At 42.0% G+C, this 17587-nt stretch overlaps 1 protein-coding gene across 1 annotated transcript in view; it reads right to left on the bottom strand.

Moving 5' to 3' along the window:
* ttc12 (tetratricopeptide repeat domain 12) overlaps positions 1-9382 on the bottom strand; it is a 38819-nt gene extending 29437 nt beyond the window's left edge. The window contains exons 1-3 of the mRNA XM_035791510.1: positions 9193-9382; positions 3087-3256; positions 2814-2844 (exon numbers count right to left, since the gene is read on the bottom strand). Coding sequence (XP_035647403.1) covers positions 2814-2844; positions 3087-3256; positions 9193-9247 — 256 coding nt within the window. The 5' untranslated portion in view covers positions 9248-9382. The remainder of the gene's footprint in view (positions 1-2813; positions 2845-3086; positions 3257-9192) is intronic.
* Between the last annotated feature and the right edge of the window lie 8205 nt (positions 9383-17587).

Genomic DNA, 17587 nt, shown 5'->3' with positions numbered 1-17587 from the left:
GCTTAAAAACAAAGGTGTCACTGTAGGCTGACGACTCATGTTTTCTTTTAAATCCGCAATTTGTATCCCTGCACAGCCTTATAGAGGATCTAGATAATTTATCTAACCTCTCTGGATTACAACCAAACTATGATAAGTGTACCTACCATATTACGTATTGGATCACTAAAAGAATCACTACCCTGTATTTTACCAATAAAATGGTCTGACAGGGAAGTGGACATACTCTGTATTCATATCCCGAAAGAAAGAAAGAAACGATCTAACAACAATACATTTTTATAGAAGGTTAGCAAAAATAGATAAGATCTTGCTACTATGGAAAGGTAAATACCTGTGTATTTGTGGACAAATTACCCTGTATAATGATTTAGTCATATCCCAGTTTACCTACTTACATATGGCCCTGCCTACACCAAATGACTTGTTTTTATAATTATATGAGCAAAAGATATTCCTCTTTATTTGGAATGGCAAGCCAGACAAAATTTAAACCCGCCTACATATATAATGAATATGAATTTGGAGAGCTGAAATGATTAAATATTCAAGAATTTAACCTCTCACTAAAGGCTTCAGTCATACAAAAGTAGTATTAAATCCGAACTGGTTTTCCAGCAGATTAGTAAGAATGGCTAACCCCGGTTTAAAAAAAATATTTTTCCTTTTTCCCTTTATTCAGATTACAACCTCTCACTTTCGGGTTATTTGAAAATGAAATCATCTCTAGAATATCTCCAGCTATTTTTTTAAAAGCCATAGAAAGTTGGTTGCAATTTCAGCTTAATCTACCAACAAATATTGCAACAAATATTATGGTCCAACTCATATATAGTAACTGATAAAACATTTCTAAAAATCTTGGTTAATTATGTCATAAATTGGACTGGTGGAGTTATGTCACACATGCAGCTAACAAAAATATATAGAAATGTCTGCTCTATCCAAATATACAACCAACTGATTGCACCATTATTGTGAAAATGGAAGAGGCAAGTGGAAGGGGGAGAAGATAAGGAACCTGTCAGTCAACCCTACATTAAAGACCACATTTGGTTAAAGAAAATATGCTAAATAAAAAAGTATACCAGTTTAATTTAAGTACCAACAAAAATGAACAGCTGCGCCATACAGTTCACAAAATAGTTGGGAAGAGATTTTTGATCTACTGATTCCATGGCACATGGTTTGTGAACTGATTCAAATTATTATATCAAATTCTTGCAATCAATACAACCATCCCAGCTCTGTAGATTTGCTGCGAAGAGACAGAATCATTAAATCAATTGTTTTGGTACTGCCCATACGTAGTTTGCTTTTGGTCATAGGTTCAGGAATAGCTGAAGAATTGCAACATTTACCTGGAGCTAACCCTGCAAATAGCACACATATAATAATACTCTTAGTAAAATTACAGCAGGATTGAAAAATATATGGTAATTAGAAAAGGGAAGTTTTACAGAGGTAGATGGGAGGGGTTGAGAGTAGCTGAAAGGTGGGACTAAAAACAAAGAAAAACAAAGAAAAAATGAGAACTATTGTAAAATATACGTTGTCCGTAAAATGTATATAGTATGATTAAGCTGGAAGTAGAAGCCTAAGCATTGTCGTCCATTAGTTTACTCCAATTAGGGGAGGGGTGTATGGGTTAGGGGAAAATTTACAATTGGCTCATTCATCCCCCTCCTCTCCCCAGTAACTATTCCCCAGGTCGTTGCTGCAAATGAGAACCTGTTCTCAGTCAACTTACCTGGTAAAATAACGGATAAATAAAAAGAAAAAGAATAAAGAAGATAATTATATATATTTTTTAACATATGGGAGATTGGAAATTATGCAAACAATTACATTGATAGAACCCCCAATCTATCTGCAATATTAAAGCTAATCTAACTCCTAACAAAAAAGAAACTACAATTTAATAAAACACTGTTACCGAACCTTGATACGCTGATCTTGGTAATCCAGTCAAGGGTATTGACATCCATATGCTATTGAATTGGAATTTACTGTGAGGTGCAATTTACTAGGTTTGAGCAAAGCCGATTGATGTTTAGGGATTTATTTATTTAGTTTAAATAAATGTTTAGGGATAGTACAATTAAAGGTGGAGTTGCAGATTAAAAAGACCCAGTGCTCTGGGCAGTATGATGTAGTACCATGTAAGCACTTGAAGGGGCAATCTGCAGTTCAAAGAACAACAAAGCGGCAGTCCCGCCAGCATTTTGGTAAACAGCTGAGGGACGTGGCTGGAGAAATGTAAACACTCTCAAATTCATAGACAGAGCTGTGGATTCAAGGACTGACTGAACATCCATGAGATCAAAATGATAGTTTTTGAGGTTTGAGGTTATACAGTGTTTGTTGACAATAACATTGTTTACAAATCGCAGATAGCCGCTTTAAAGGGACGAATCCTAACTTGCGATACATGTACTGTATACAGAGCCAGACGCTACCCAAACTTTTCGTGTTTGATTTATGCAAATGTGAAGGATGTTACGCTGCTTACTTAGCGAGTACCGCTTCCTCCTGACTCGGCTCATACCGAGGCTTGAACCCATGATCTCTGCCTCATAAACACAGACCACTGCCCTACTGAAGCATCTTACCCAGTAGCGCTACCAGACATCTAGCTATTTGTCAACGCAAGTGGAGACACTTCAGGCGGAGAAGTGAGTTGCACAGATCCCGATCTGCTACACATCATGCTCAAATGAAGGAGTTGTTCCTAAATGATTGCTTATATAGTTGTCCCAAACCTTAGAATCTCATCACACAGCAAAAGAGAGACCCATTTTAGCTTCACACACCTGCACTTGAACTGGGATCATTTTGTGAACCCTGAAATAAAAGAATAGAAGAAAAATATTCAAAAACACACGTTTCTGCAGCGTCACATCAAATTACTCAACTGTAACTTCTAAGACAAAAAAACACCAAATGAAAGGATGCTAAAAATGTACCTGTTGTTATACAATGCACACCTAACCAACCTATTACAGACCACGGGAAAGATCTCAAGTCGATTGGTTAACAATCTGAAAAGTCATTAGAGTGAGTGAGAGTGAGTATTGAGCTGTTACTGTCGGTGCAGGTGCCTGTTGTGAGGGATTGGTGTTTATCACTGTCCTGTTGAGGAGGGTTTTGCATGGTTCCTCCTTCTCCTTCAAGGTACTTATGTAGCAATCAGCCTTTTCCACAGCTCTCTGCTGAGATGTTACATCAGAGGAGCTCAGATCCTTGACCAGGTCGCCTGTATAAGAACATCACAGATTACATAGAGTAAATTAAAGAGATTACAATCAAATATAATTTGATTTGTCACACGCCCCCGAATAAAATGGGTGTGGTCTTTAGCGTGAAATGCTTGCTTACGAGCCCTTCCCAATGATGCAGAGTTTAAAAAAAAATATAACACAAGAGGAATAAAATACACAAGAACGAAGCTACAGTATATACAGTATATAGAGAGTACCGGTACCAGATCAATGTGCAGGGGTACGAGGTAATTGAGGTATGTATTTACATGGAGACAGAGTAAAGTGACTAGGCATCAAGATAGATAATAATAAGAGTAAAAATAAAGAACAGAGGAGCAGCAGCATGTAATGACTGTAAAAGTGTGTGTGTGTGTGTGTGTGTGTGTGTGTGTGTGTGTGTGTGTGTGTGTGTGTGTGTGTGTGTGTGTGTGTGCGTGTGCGTGTGCGTGTGCGTGTGTGTGTGTATGTGTTATCTACATGTACTGTATGTGTGTGCATGTATGTAATGTATGTGAATGTGTGGAGCTTTTGTATGAGTGTGTAACGTGTATGTACTGTATAGACTTGTGAGTGTGCATAGTCACTGCAAGATAGGGTCAGTGCAAATTGAACGGGTAACCATTTAATTAACTATATAGCAGTCTTATGGATATGGGGTAAAAGCTGTCTCGGAGCCTGTTGGTCCGAGAGTCGATGCTGAGGTACCGTTTGCCAGACAGTAGCAGAGAGAACAGTATATGGCTTGGGTGGCTGGATTCTTTGGTCATTTTTCACGCCTTCCTCCGACACCGCCTGATTTTATAAAAAAATAATCATATTTAACCAGGTAGGCCATGTTCTCATTTACAACTGCGACCTGGCCAAGATAAAGCAAAGCAGTGTGACACAAACAACACAGAGTTACACATGGGATAAACAAACGTACAGTCAATAACACAATAGAAAAATCTATATACAGTGTGTGCAAATGTAGTAAGATTAGGGAGGTAGGGCAATAAATAGGCCATAGTGGCTAAATAATTACAATTTAGTATTAATACTGGAGTGATAGATGTGCAGAAGATGAATGGGCAAGTAGAGATACTGGGGTACTCACAGCGAGATCACACAGATTAAAGGGATAGTCCACCCAAATGACAAAATTACATTTTGGTTTCTTACCCTGTAAGCACTCAGACAAGGTAAGATACACTGTATATACTGCTTACAGAGTAAGGAAACCAGTGACATTTTGTAATTTGGGTGAAATACACTCCTCTGGAAATGGTTGTGACCTGCTTTATTCACTTAGTACCACTCCCATAATCCCTGTTATTGTCTGAATTTATACATGAACACCTTAGGTCTTTCATTGGTAAAGTTTTAGGTTGTAGCCTGCCTTCAGCAGTAGACTATTCTTTATCATTGCATTACCCTGAAATGACTGTGTGCCTCACTAATCTAAAGTAGCTGTCTAGCTATTGTAGACAATACCCTATCAGGAATAAACAAATAAAGGGCAAACAAATTAGGGTCTTTCCATTTCATTTCAATCACTTCTTTACTGCACCCTTTTTGAATTGAACAAAACTTACCATACATATTTGCTCATGGTAGAAGTGGTCAGAAAGTTACTTTTTGGACGTGAATGCCAAAATATTCAGAAGGGACCAACGTTGCTTCATTTTGCATACCATGAGAAATTCATGTCTTCATCACTGAACAATATAAACAGTTGAGTTTGATTTCATTTAAACGCTTACAAAAATTGGTTGCCAAACTATTTGATAATTTCTTGAATTATTATGATTGTCTTAATATATGCCCTCAGAGCATGCGCAGACCAGCTGGCCGGTGTGTTTACGGACATATTCAATCAATCCCTATACCAGTCTGCTGTTCCCACATGCTTCAAGAGGGCCACCATTGTTCCTGTTCCCAAGAAAGCTAAGGTAACTGAGCTAAACGGCTACCGCCCCGTAGCACTCACTTCCGTCATCATGAAGTGCTTTGAGAGACGAGTCAAGGACCATATCACCTCCACCCTACCTGACACCCTAGACCCACTCCAATTTGCTTACCGCCAAAATAGGTCCACAGACGATGCAATCTCAACCACACTGCACACTGCCCTAACCCATCTGGACAAGAGGAATACCTATGTGAGAATGCTGTTCATCGACTACAGCTCGGCATTCAACACCATAGTACCCTCCAAGCTCGTCATCAAGCTCGAGACCCTGGGTCTCGACCCCGCCCTGTGCAACTGGGTACTGGACTTCCTGACGGGCCGCCCCCAGGTGGTGAGGGTAGGCAACAACATCTCCACCCCGTTGATCCTCAACACTGGGGCCCCACAAGGGTGCGTTCTGAGCCCTCTCCTGTACTCCCTGTTCACCCACGACTGCGTGGCCACGCACGCCTCCAACTCAATCATCACGTTTGCGGACAACACAACAGTGGTAGGCTTGATTACCAACAACGACGAGACAGCCTACAGGGAGGAGGTGAGGGTCCTCGGAGTGTGGTGTCAGGAAAATAACCTCACACTCAACGTCAACAAAACTAAGGAGATGATTGTGGATTTCAGGAAACAGCAGAGGGAACACCCCCCTATCCACATCGATGGAACAGTAGTGGAGAGGGTAGTAAGTTTTAAGTTCCTCGGCATACACATCACAGACAAACTGAATTGGTCCACTCACACAGACAGCATCGTGAAGAAGGCGCAGCAGCGCCTCTTCAACCTCAGGAGGCTGAAGAAATTCGGCTTGTCACCAAAAGCACTCACAAACTTCTACAGATGCACAATCGAGAGTATCCTGGCGGGCTGTATCACCGCCTGGTACGGCAACTGCTCCGCCCACTACCGTAAGGCTCTCCAGAGGGTAGTGAGGTCTGCACAACGCATCACCGGGGGCAAACTACCTGCCCTCCAGGACACCTACACCACCCGATGTTACAGGAAGGCCATAAAGATCATCAAGGACAACAACCACCCGAGCCACTGCCTGTTCACCCCGCTATCATCCAGAAGGCGAGGTCAGTACAGGTGCATCAAAGCTGGGACCGAGAGACTGAAAAACAGCTTCTATCTCAAGGCCATCAGACTGTTAAACAGCCACCACTAACATTGAGTGGCTGCTGCCAACACACTGACACTGACTCAACTCCAGCCACTTTAATAATGGGAATTGATGGGAAATGATGTACAATATATCACTAGCCACTTTAAACAATGCTACCTAATATAATGTTAACATACCCTACATTATTCATCTCATATGCATACGTATATACTGTACTCTATATCATCTACTGCATCCTTATGTAATACATGTATCACTAGCCACTTTAACTATGCCACTTTGTTTACATACTCATCTCATATGTATATACTGTACTCGATACCATCTACTGTATCTTGCCTATGCTGCTCTGTACCATCACTCATTCATATATCTTTATGTACATATTCTTTATCCCCTTACACTGTGTATAACACAGTAGTTTTGGAATTGTTAGTTAGATTACTTGTTGGTTATTACTGCATTGTCGGAACTAGAAGCACAAGCATTTCGCTACACTCGCATTAACATCTGCTAACCATGTGTATGTGACAAATACATTTTTGATTTGATTTTTAGTTTTTTTTTACATTTAACAAATTCTCTAAAAATGCAGAAACTCTGATAAAAAAAATTATTGCGTATGTTGTAGCTTAGATCCTATTTTACATCATCTGTATTCAAGAGTATGTTGTGTCTCAAACGATGGTGGGCACAACACATGAAATGTAAATTAGTGTCCAAACTGCAACATTATGCGAAAACGAAGAGAAAAAAATCTGGGTTTACGTGGATTTCTAGAAATGATTAAATTGTTTGACAACCCAGTTTGTAAGCTTTTAACTAATGTAAAAAAAAGTATACTGCTATGAAGACATCATGGATGTCTCATGGTATGGTGCTTTTGGTGGGTTATGCAAAATGGGTCAACTTTGAGCACCTCCATGTAACGGATGTGAAACGGCTAGCTTAGTTAGCGGTGCGCGCTAAATAGCGTTTCAATCGGTGACGTCACTTGCTCTGAGACCTTGAAGTAGTAGTTCCCCTTGCTCTGCAAGGGCCGTGGCTTTTGTGGAGCGATGGGTAACGATGCTTCGAGGGTGACTGTTGTTGATGTGTGCAGAGGGTCCCTGGTTCGCGCCCGGGTATGGGCGAGGGGACGGTCTAAAGTTATACTGTTACATCCATCTCCTGAATGTTTTGGCATTCAAGTCCAAAAAGTAGATAGGCTAAGTGGTTGAGCTGTCTTTCCATCAGTGGGGGCTCTTCAGAGGTGGAAGGGGAGGACCATCCTCCTCAGTGAATTTCATACAAATAAAAATTGTAAAACATTGAAAAGGTTATCCTTTTTTAGATAAAACTATACTAAATATATTCACGTCACCAAATAATTTATTAAAACACACTGTTTTGCAATGAAGGGCTACAGTAGCCTCCTCATCTTGGTACATTGACTACAATACAAAACCTAGGAAACCTACAAAACCTACAAAACCTTCTCCCCCCTTCCATAGACTTACACAGTAATTATGACTACTTCCAGAGGACGTCCTCCAACCTACCAGAGCTCTTGCAGCATCAACTGACATGTTGTCCACCCAATCAAAGGATCAGAGTACAATGAATCTAGCAATAAAAGCATAAGCTACTGCTAGCTAGCACTGCAGTTTATACAACGTGGTGAGTAGTTGCCTCAAAGAGATAGAAAGCCAACAGTTATCAATAAATGTATTTCTTCAAAAATGAAGGAGAGCGAGAGAGTCATTTTTTAACTTTCAGTTTCACTTAATTACTTAGCTAGCAAATCCAGCTAGCTAGTTTAGTTACTCAAACACCTAGCTCAAACAGAGGGATGCTATATTTGCTAGCAGGCTATGACTATCCAACACAACACTGGAACTCTTCCAAGTCAAAGTAAGCTTTTGGTTGTATTAATTTCTTACCACCAGGGCCCACCGGTGTAACTGCTTACTAACTCTGTACTGTAACATTACTGCATGATTGTAGCATTAATAAGGCATTAGTTATATTAGCTATGTTGACTAGGACGTTAGCTAATATGGGGACAACGATGTAGGCTGTGTGTAGCAGTTATGACATGGTTTGGCTTGGAAAGTTTTTTTTGCATGGTCACATACAGCTGATGAATGACAACAACTAGAATGACTACAGGAAGGACTACAACGTGGCTGCTATGAAAGTGAACTGTGTTTATGCATGCTCAGGGGTGTATTCATTCCACGGATTCTGTTGAAAAACGTTTCTTAAATGGAAGCAAACAAAACAGGGATACAAATACCTGAATTTGACCAACACACCCTAGATAAGCTAGATGCAGACAAGAGTGTGCAAGGGGGTATTGCATGTGTCACTGTCTATCATCTAAAATGTTTCTCTCTACCTGTGTGCACCTACGTTGTAAACGTTAATTCATAAACTGGGTTGTATCAACCTCATGATAGGTATAGGGAAAATTATAGTATCATGTAGTAGCATAAATCTCTGTTTCATTGAACTGGGTGCATGGAATGTGAATGACAGTCATCCAACATGCTGTAATAGAAAATAAAATCGTCCTCCCGCATCATAAACGGCATTGGCCGCCACTGCTTTCCAGAAATTAGGCTACTGACCGTCCTGAAAGCCTAGATGCTAGCTAGCTAACGTTAGATACAGCATTTTAAAGTTAGAGCTAACGTTAGCCAACTACATTGGTCTTATGTCTTTCACCAGAACAGTCAGCTAAAATGACTTGACTGTATCTGTCCCTAACAAATTTCACACACTAGCTAGCTTCAAACCCGAACGCACACGTCCCTAACGTCAGCTAGCTAACGTTACTGTGGATTAATAATTTGTGGTGGTGCTGGTACAGTACTTACTTATTTCATCAACATTCTTCAAGAAACTCTCAAAATCCTCGAACTCTTTTGTCATGTTGATTTGTTTACAAGTAATCTGCTAAACGGAGATTATGCAATACCAAGGAAACGAGGTATTTTATTTGTTTAGCTAGCTACTGTAGCTACAATAGTTGTGGCAGTCAATTTGTACTATTCCTCTTGATTTGAGTGTGTAGTGTACTTGTAACTATGGTAACGGTAAACTTTTTTTCTTCCAAGTTGGGATTGGATTTCTAAAGGTCACGTGCTCTAAGTATGGGCGTGTGTGGTTTCGAAGCGTTCAATATCCCGTGCAGCACCTTAACTACATTTTCCACAAACAAATATATAAAGGCTTGATACAGTATATTAGGCCTGTGACAACAGCTCCACTCATATAGCAGAGAGTGCTTGCCACTGCCACCCCGCTGGAGAGCACAAGCTCACCCTTATTTCAGTCAACTCTTCGGTTCATTAATGGACCATTTACAGCAGTATCTGAACACAAAAAGACCAAGAGTGCCGCCATGAGATTTTCAGGGGTATTGAAAATGTGCACAGTTTACTAAAAGTTCTTCAAATGGAGTGATGTCCACCTATTGTACCCTAAATTGTGCTATTACAAGCATGCATTTTTATCATGTAGCATAATTGCACCATGGTACTCGGTCATTCTATAATTTTAAATGAATAATAACTACTGGAACCGGATTATGCATCACAGCAAAGTAGTCAATATTTTAGAAAGACAGATTATCAATTTACTGAATAGTACCCCCCAGGTGAGTAATTAAACCTGATTCTGCTGGGAAGGATTATTTTGAATCTGAGTTTGCAACCAAAGTAGCAGCAAATTAAAAAAAAACACGGAATAAAGGCCTGTTGATCCCCAATCACCACCACTTATTTGCAGTGGCAACCCGTCATTCATTTTTGCATGTTATTTTGGCATTAATACGTGTCACATATCAGCCTGCAACAAATGTAAGAATAATAATAATTGAGTTAATAAAGCCGCATACAAACATGATCTCTTTTTTGCTTTTTTGAGTAAGGTAGCTCCAAAATGTAGGTGTTTCAGCCTTGCTCAGTGCTTTCTGTAGTTGTGGGGCAGTCAGCGGAAAATATGGAGCATAGGGGTTGGTAATATTCTCTAGTTGCGCCGTGATTGGCTCAGTGTTCTGTTACTCATGGGGACACTACGTCACTGCAAAATCTATGGGTAGAGCTAAAAAAATTCAAGCCCCTTGGGTGCTGCTATAGAGTTACATTAGAAATACCCATCCAAGAAGGCTTAAGGTCATTGGCCACAGATAAAATGGCATCAAATCCCGTTACATCTACCGTAGCTTTGATTGGACTGATCAAGTCAGCATCATACTTTCAAAATCTTAGCTAGCAAGTTAGCAGTCATCATCATGAATCAAGTCGACAATCTACTGGCAAATCTTTTTAATCCTTGTCTTATGAAGAGAAATTATGAAGAGGAATTATAGATACAACCTATCGGTGCTTTTCGGCCATTAGACATAACAATTACACAACAAGTTGGAATCACAAATTCAACAATGAGTGATTTGGAAGGAATCAGTGGCAAGCATTGTAAAGCAATCACTAACCTACTATTCAGTTGAGTGGGTGTGTGGTCAAAGTCTGGGTTTAACGGTCTCTTTTCCAGGCTTAAAAGGATACACATTTAACACCATGAGCCATAACAGGTTGAATACATTGGCCGTGTTGTCAATCCAGCATGACTTCTGCAATGTTCAAAACAACTGGAAACTCTGAAATCTCAGACTTCAGTGAGTTCAAAGCAACTGGGAAGTCAGAAAAAACTAGCTCCGACTGGGAAAATACGGCCATCAAACTCGAAATTCCAAGTCGGGAACTCAGGCTTCTTTCTAGTGTACCCACTTGAAGATCACTGACATCATGATTCAACCCTAACCAGAAACCGTAGATTGATGGCAGCATTCGCGTGAAACTGAAAGCGCGAACCACTGCTTTTAATCAGGGCAAGGTGTCTGGTAACATGACCGAATACAAACAGTGCAGCTATTCCCTCCCCAAGGCTATCAAACAAGCTAAGCGTCAGTACAGAGACAAAGTAGAATCTCAATTCAACGGCTCAGACACAAGACGCATGTGGCAGGGTCTACAGTCAATCACGGACTACAAGAAGAAACCCAGCCCAGTCACGGCCCAGGATGTCTTGCTCCCAGGCAGACTAAATAACTTTTTTGCCCGCTTTGAGGACAATACAGTGCCACTGACACGGCCTGGCCTGCAACAAAAACATGCGGTCTCTCCTTCACTGCAGCCGAGGTGAGTAAGACATTTAAATGTGTTAACCCTCGCAAGGCTGCAGGCCCAGACGGCATCCCCAGCCGCGCCCTCAGAGCATGCGCAGACCAGCTGGCCGGTGTGTTTACGGACATATTCAATCAAGCCCTATACCAGTCTGCTGTTCCCACATGCTTCAAGAGGGCCACCATTGTTCCTGTTCCCAAGAAAGCTAAGGTAACTGAGCTAAACGACTACCGCCCCGTAGCACTCACTTCCGTCATCATGAAGTGCTTTGAGAGACTAGTCAAGGACCATATCACATCCACCCTACCTGACACCCTAGACCCACTCCAATTTGCTTACCGCCCAAATAGGTCCACAGACGATGCAATCTCAACCACACTGCACACTGCCCTAACCCATCTGGACAAGAGGAATACCTATGTGAGAATGCTGTTCATCGACTACAGCTCGGCATTCAACAACATAGTACCCTCCAAGCTCGTCATCAAGCTCGAGACCCTGGGTCTCGACCCCGCCCTGTGCAACTGGGTACTGGACTTCCTGACGGGCCGCCCCAGGTGGTGAGGGTAGGCAACAACATCTCCACCCCGCTGATCCTCAACACTGGGGCCCCACAAGGGTGCGTTCTGAGCCCTCTCCTGTACTCCCTGTTCACCCAGGACTGCGTGGCCACGCAAGCCTCCAACTCTATCATCAAGTTTGCGGACGACACAACAGTGGTAGGCTTGATTACCAACAACGACGAGACGGCCTACAGGGAGGAGGTGAGGGCCCTCGGAGTGTGGTGTCAGGAAAATAACCTCACAATCAACGTCAACAAAACTAAGGAGATGATTGTGGACTTCAGGAAACAGCAGAGGGAACACTCCCCTATCCACATCGATGGAACAGTAGTGGAGAGGGTAGCAAGTTTTAAGTTCCTCGGCATACACATCACAGACAAACTGAATTGGTCCACTCACACAGACAGCGTCGTGAAGAAGGCGCAGCAGCGCCTCTTCAACCTCAGGAGGCTGAAGAAATTCGGCTTGTCACCAAAAGCACTCACAAACTTCTACAGATGCACAATCGAGAGCATCCTGGCGGGCTGTATACGGTTGCCTGGTACGGCAACTGCTCCGCCCTCAACCGTAAGGCTCTCCAGAGGGTAGTGAGGTCTGCACAACGCATCACCGGGGGCAAACTACCTGCCCTCCAGGACACCTACACCACCCGATGTTACAGGAAGGCCATAAAGATCATCAAGGACATCAACCACCCGAGCCACTGCCTGTTCACCCCGCTATCATCCAGAAGGCGAGGTCAGTACAGGTGCATCAAAGCTGGGACCGAGAGACTGAAAAACAGTTTCTATCTCAAGGCCATCAGACTGTTAAACAGCCACCACTAACATTGAGTGGCTGCTGCCAACACACTGACATTGACACTGACCCAAATCCAGCCACTTTAATAATGGGAATTGATGGGAAATGATGTAAATATATCACTAGCCACTTTAAACAATGCTACCTTATATAATGTTACTTACCCTACATTATTCATCCCATATGCATACGTATATACTGTACTCTATATCATCGACTGCATCCTTATGTAATACATGTATCACTAGCCACTTTAACTATGCCACTTTGTTTACTTTGTCTACATACTCATCTCATATGTATATACTGTACTCGATACCATCTACTGTATGCTGCCCTGTACCATCACTCATTCATATATCCTTATGTACATATTCTTTATCCCCTTACACTGTGTATAAGACAGTAGTTTTGGAATTGTTAGTTAGATTACTTGTTTGTTATTACTGCATTGTCGGAACTAGAAGCACAAGCATTTCGCTACACTCGCATTAACATCTGCTAACCATGTGTATGTGACAAATAACATTTGATTTGATTTGATTTGAACCTTTTTTCAGAGTTCGCCGTTCTCTTGAAGCACCATAAATCCAGAGAATTGTTTGCTTATATGTCCCCTTTATTTATCCTACAGTTCTGACTTTGTGTACTGGGAGAATACTGTAAGAAGGTCCCATGTTCTGAATTCTGTCGCTGTACATTTAAAAAATGCTGAACAAATAGTTATATTGACTACATCCGTCCTAGCTCAATCATTAATAGCTTAATCAAAATTATGGATTGTTATTCCATAGTTTGTACATCTAAATTGTCAGTAGAAACCACATTTGTTTAAACAAGTCAGCCATATCAGCCATGTTTTTAAAAAGGCATTCTTGGGAAAAAGGGACTTTACTATTACAGACTGGGTCAGGGAGAAATTGAAAATGTAATCCGTCTGGCCATACGGCCTTGTGAATGTTAATGCCCCCCCCCCCCCCCAAGGCCACAAAACCTGAACCTATAGGGGAGGGTCCGGGTGGGCATCTATCCGCGGTGGCGGCTCTGGTGCGGGACGTCCACCTCTGGCTCACCCCACTTTGGTGGCGCCTCCGTGCGGGGACCCTCGTTGCAGGCCCCGGCCTGGGGACCCTCGTTGCGAGCCCCGGCCTTGGGACCCTCGTTGCGGGCCCCGGACTGGGGAACGTCGCTGGAGGCTCCGGACTGGAGGCCGTCGCTGGAGGCTCAGGACTGGAGGCCGTCGCTGGAGACTCCGGACTGGAGACCGTCTCTGGAGGCTTCGTGCCACTGATCATCACTGGAGGCTTTTTGCCATGGATCACTCTCAACAGAGAGAGTTGTATGAGTTTCTGTGTGTGGGGTAAAGGTGATCTAGAGTTTTGTTGCTTCTAGTTGCACAGGTGACAGGCTGGTAAAAATGAGGTAAAAACAGATTTCAGTTTCCCTAAATAAAAATCACCGGCCACTCTGAATGTGCATTTTCTTGTTTACTTATGGCCCTATCAAATAAAAATAAAAAGCCGTCCAGGATAGCCAAAATCCTCAACATCGTTGTACTTGTGTTGGGCATCATTATTATTGCACTAAAACTCACCGCAGCATGAAAAAGGAGGATATGTTTTTTGGACCATCTTTTGCCCATTGCATTCCTCGGGCTGCAAATGTTTTCTTTTTACAACTTCATACAACACATCAGCCCAGACCAGCCCTGATGAGGACCAGCTGTGCCCCTAACCGAGCCCCAGTGTAAACAAATGCCCTGCAAACAATTAACAGACCAGCGCTTGTGCTCCATACTCACAGAGTGTGTTCTTATCATGATACTGTATTTTCTTTTGTCAAGACCCAATTGTCATCCCTGCCTCGCGGGGCGGGCGGGTTAAGGTCATGAAATATTGTGTGGGTGGAGGACGGGTTGAATAAAGAGAAAACAATGCATTATTAAAAGACCCATAAATCATGTATATTTCTTGTGCAATTCATATTTCTAGGCTACATTGAGGTTTTTATTTTATAATTTTTTATCTGGCATTAATGAGTAAGCCTAAGCTTTAGGGCCTAACTGTGCGCGCGCCAAATAAATGAATCAATGTTGAAGAACAATGTCATTGTTCTATAAATGTTCAAGAGAAAAAAAGGGAACTGTACAGCCCATGTTCCATATTTGCAGCTTAGGGTCGGGTGTGGGCCTGAGATTTTAACTTCGGCTTATTAGCAATTGTGGGTGGGTGCGGGAGAACAAACAGCTGACCCGCGCATCATTAGTACTCAGGCTACATTATGGTAAAACGCTCATTATTTTCTGTTCTCATTATTACTCCATAATAAAGGTACTTGTCTACACCATTGTAGTCTCTTCAAAAAGCCGCTGTGCCTCAGCAGTGTCTTCAGCGAACACTAGAGGGTGGCATTTACTAATTGGCCCAAAGCATGTTGGCAATTATCTAACTATGCACTGTATTGTGAATCAGTGGCATTGCTGCACACACACAAAAAAACATCTGCGAGGTTATATAACCCACCTTTTGGTTTTAATTTAATTAGACCAGTGGTTCCCAAGCTTTTTCGGTTACTGTACCACCAACTGAATTTGGCTCTGCCTGGAGTACAGCTGAAGCACTCCCTCATATGCACTTTACCAGTAACCCTATGAGCTCATGAGTCTTTTTCAGTACACTCTGTGGGTAGGAGTGTACCCCTGGTTGGGAACCACTGAACTTTTTTGTTTGATAGTGTAATATCATCTTTCCTAAATTGTTAATCCACGCTGGGAATAATTTATTTAAAATTAGATTAATATATCACAAAAACAATACATATTATTTTAGAATTTTGTCTTCTTCCTTCATCTCTTGCTAGGCTGGAGTTAGTAGAGTGACTTGAAACAGCCTGAATGCGTTCCTGTATTACATTTGGAATGTTAATGAGAACCAGACAAGCCCAAAAGGATGCATGTGTGGGTTGTTCATAGTCCTCATCGGCACGCAACTCCAGTACTGAATATACTCACCAAGGAACACTTTTTGCTTGTAAGAGCAACTGTAGCCTACAACAGCCTTCATTCGTTATTCCATCTGATGAGAGCCAGACCTGGGTTGAACTAGTATTTGGTTTCTTTAGCTTTATTGAGCTTACTTGGTGTAATGGGACCAGCGGAATAGTCACAAAACTGCCAACCCCACCCTTATGACACTTCAGTCAGGCTCAAACAAACGTTCAAAACATTTGAAAGATTTGAAGTACTATTTGAATCCAGGTCTATTGAGAGCCAAAATAAAAAAAAAGAGAAATATAAACGCAACATGTAAAATGTTTGCCCCATTTTTAATGATCTGAAATAAAATATCAAATATTTTTCTCCATATGGACAAAAAGCCTATTTCTCTCAATTTGGTTGCACAAATTTGTTTATATCCCTGTTAGTGAACACTTCTCCTTTGCCATGATAATCCATCCACCTGACAGGTGTGGCAAATCCGATTAAACAGCATGATCATTATACAGCAGCACCTTGAATTGGGGACAATAAAAGGCTACTCTAAAATATGTAGTTTTTGTCACACAACACAATGCCACAGATGTCTCAAGTTTTGAGGGAGCATGCAGTTGTCATGCTGACTGGAGGAATGTCCACCAGAGTGTTGGCAGAGTATTGAATGTTAATTTCTCTATCATAAGCCGCCTCCAACGTCATTTTAAAGAATGTGACAGTACATCCAACTGGCCTCACAACCACAGACCACGTGTAACCATGCCAGGCCAGGACCTCCACATTCAGCTTTTTCACCTGCGTGATCTTCTCAGACGAGCCACCTGGAGACCTGATGAAACTGTGGGTTTCCACAACCAAAGAATTTGTGCACAAACTGTCAGAAACTATCTCAGGGATGCTCATCTGCGTGCTCGTCATCCTCACCAGGGTGTTGACTTGACTGCAGTTCGGCATCGTAACCGATTTCAGTGGCAAATGCTCACTTTTGATGGCCACTGGCACGCTGGAGATGTGTGCCCTTAGCGATTAATCCCGGTTTCAACTGTACCGAGCAGATGGCAGACAGCGTGCATGACGAAATGTGGGCGAGCGGTTTGCTGATGTCAACATTGTGAGAAGGGTGCCCCATGTTGGTGGTGTGGTTATGGTATGGGCAGGCATAAGCTATAGACAACAAACACAATTGCATTTTATCGATTTGAATGCACAGAGACACCGTGACGAGATCCTCAGGCCCTTTGTCGTGCCATTCATCTATCACCTCACGTTACAGCATGGGAACATGTTCAAATGTACAGTCAATAACACAATAGAAAAATCTATGTACAGTGTGTGCGAATGTAGTAAGATTAGGGAGATAAGGCAAAAAATAGGCCATAGAGGCGAAATAATGACAATTTAGCATTAACACTGGGGGGATAGATGTGCAGATGATGATGTGCAAGTAGAGATACTGGGGTGCAAAAGAGCAAAAAAACAATAACAATAACAATATGAGGATGAGGTAGTTGGGTGTGCTATTTACAGATGAGCTGTGTACAGGTACAGTGATTGGTAAACTACTCTGACAGCTGATGCTTAAAGTTAGAGAGGGAGATATAAGACTCCAGCTTCAGTGATATTTTCAATTCGTTCCAGTCATTGGCAGCAGAGAACTGGAAGGAAAGGCGACCAAAGAGGTGTTGGCTTTGGGGATGACCAGTGAAATATACCTGCTGGAGCGCGTGCT

Source organism: Oncorhynchus keta, chromosome 18 (assembly GCF_023373465.1).
Source record: "Oncorhynchus keta strain PuntledgeMale-10-30-2019 chromosome 18, Oket_V2, whole genome shotgun sequence".
Taxonomy (NCBI): Eukaryota; Metazoa; Chordata; class Actinopteri; order Salmoniformes; family Salmonidae; genus Oncorhynchus; species Oncorhynchus keta.
This window is presented reverse-complemented; position numbering and strand designations above follow the sequence as displayed.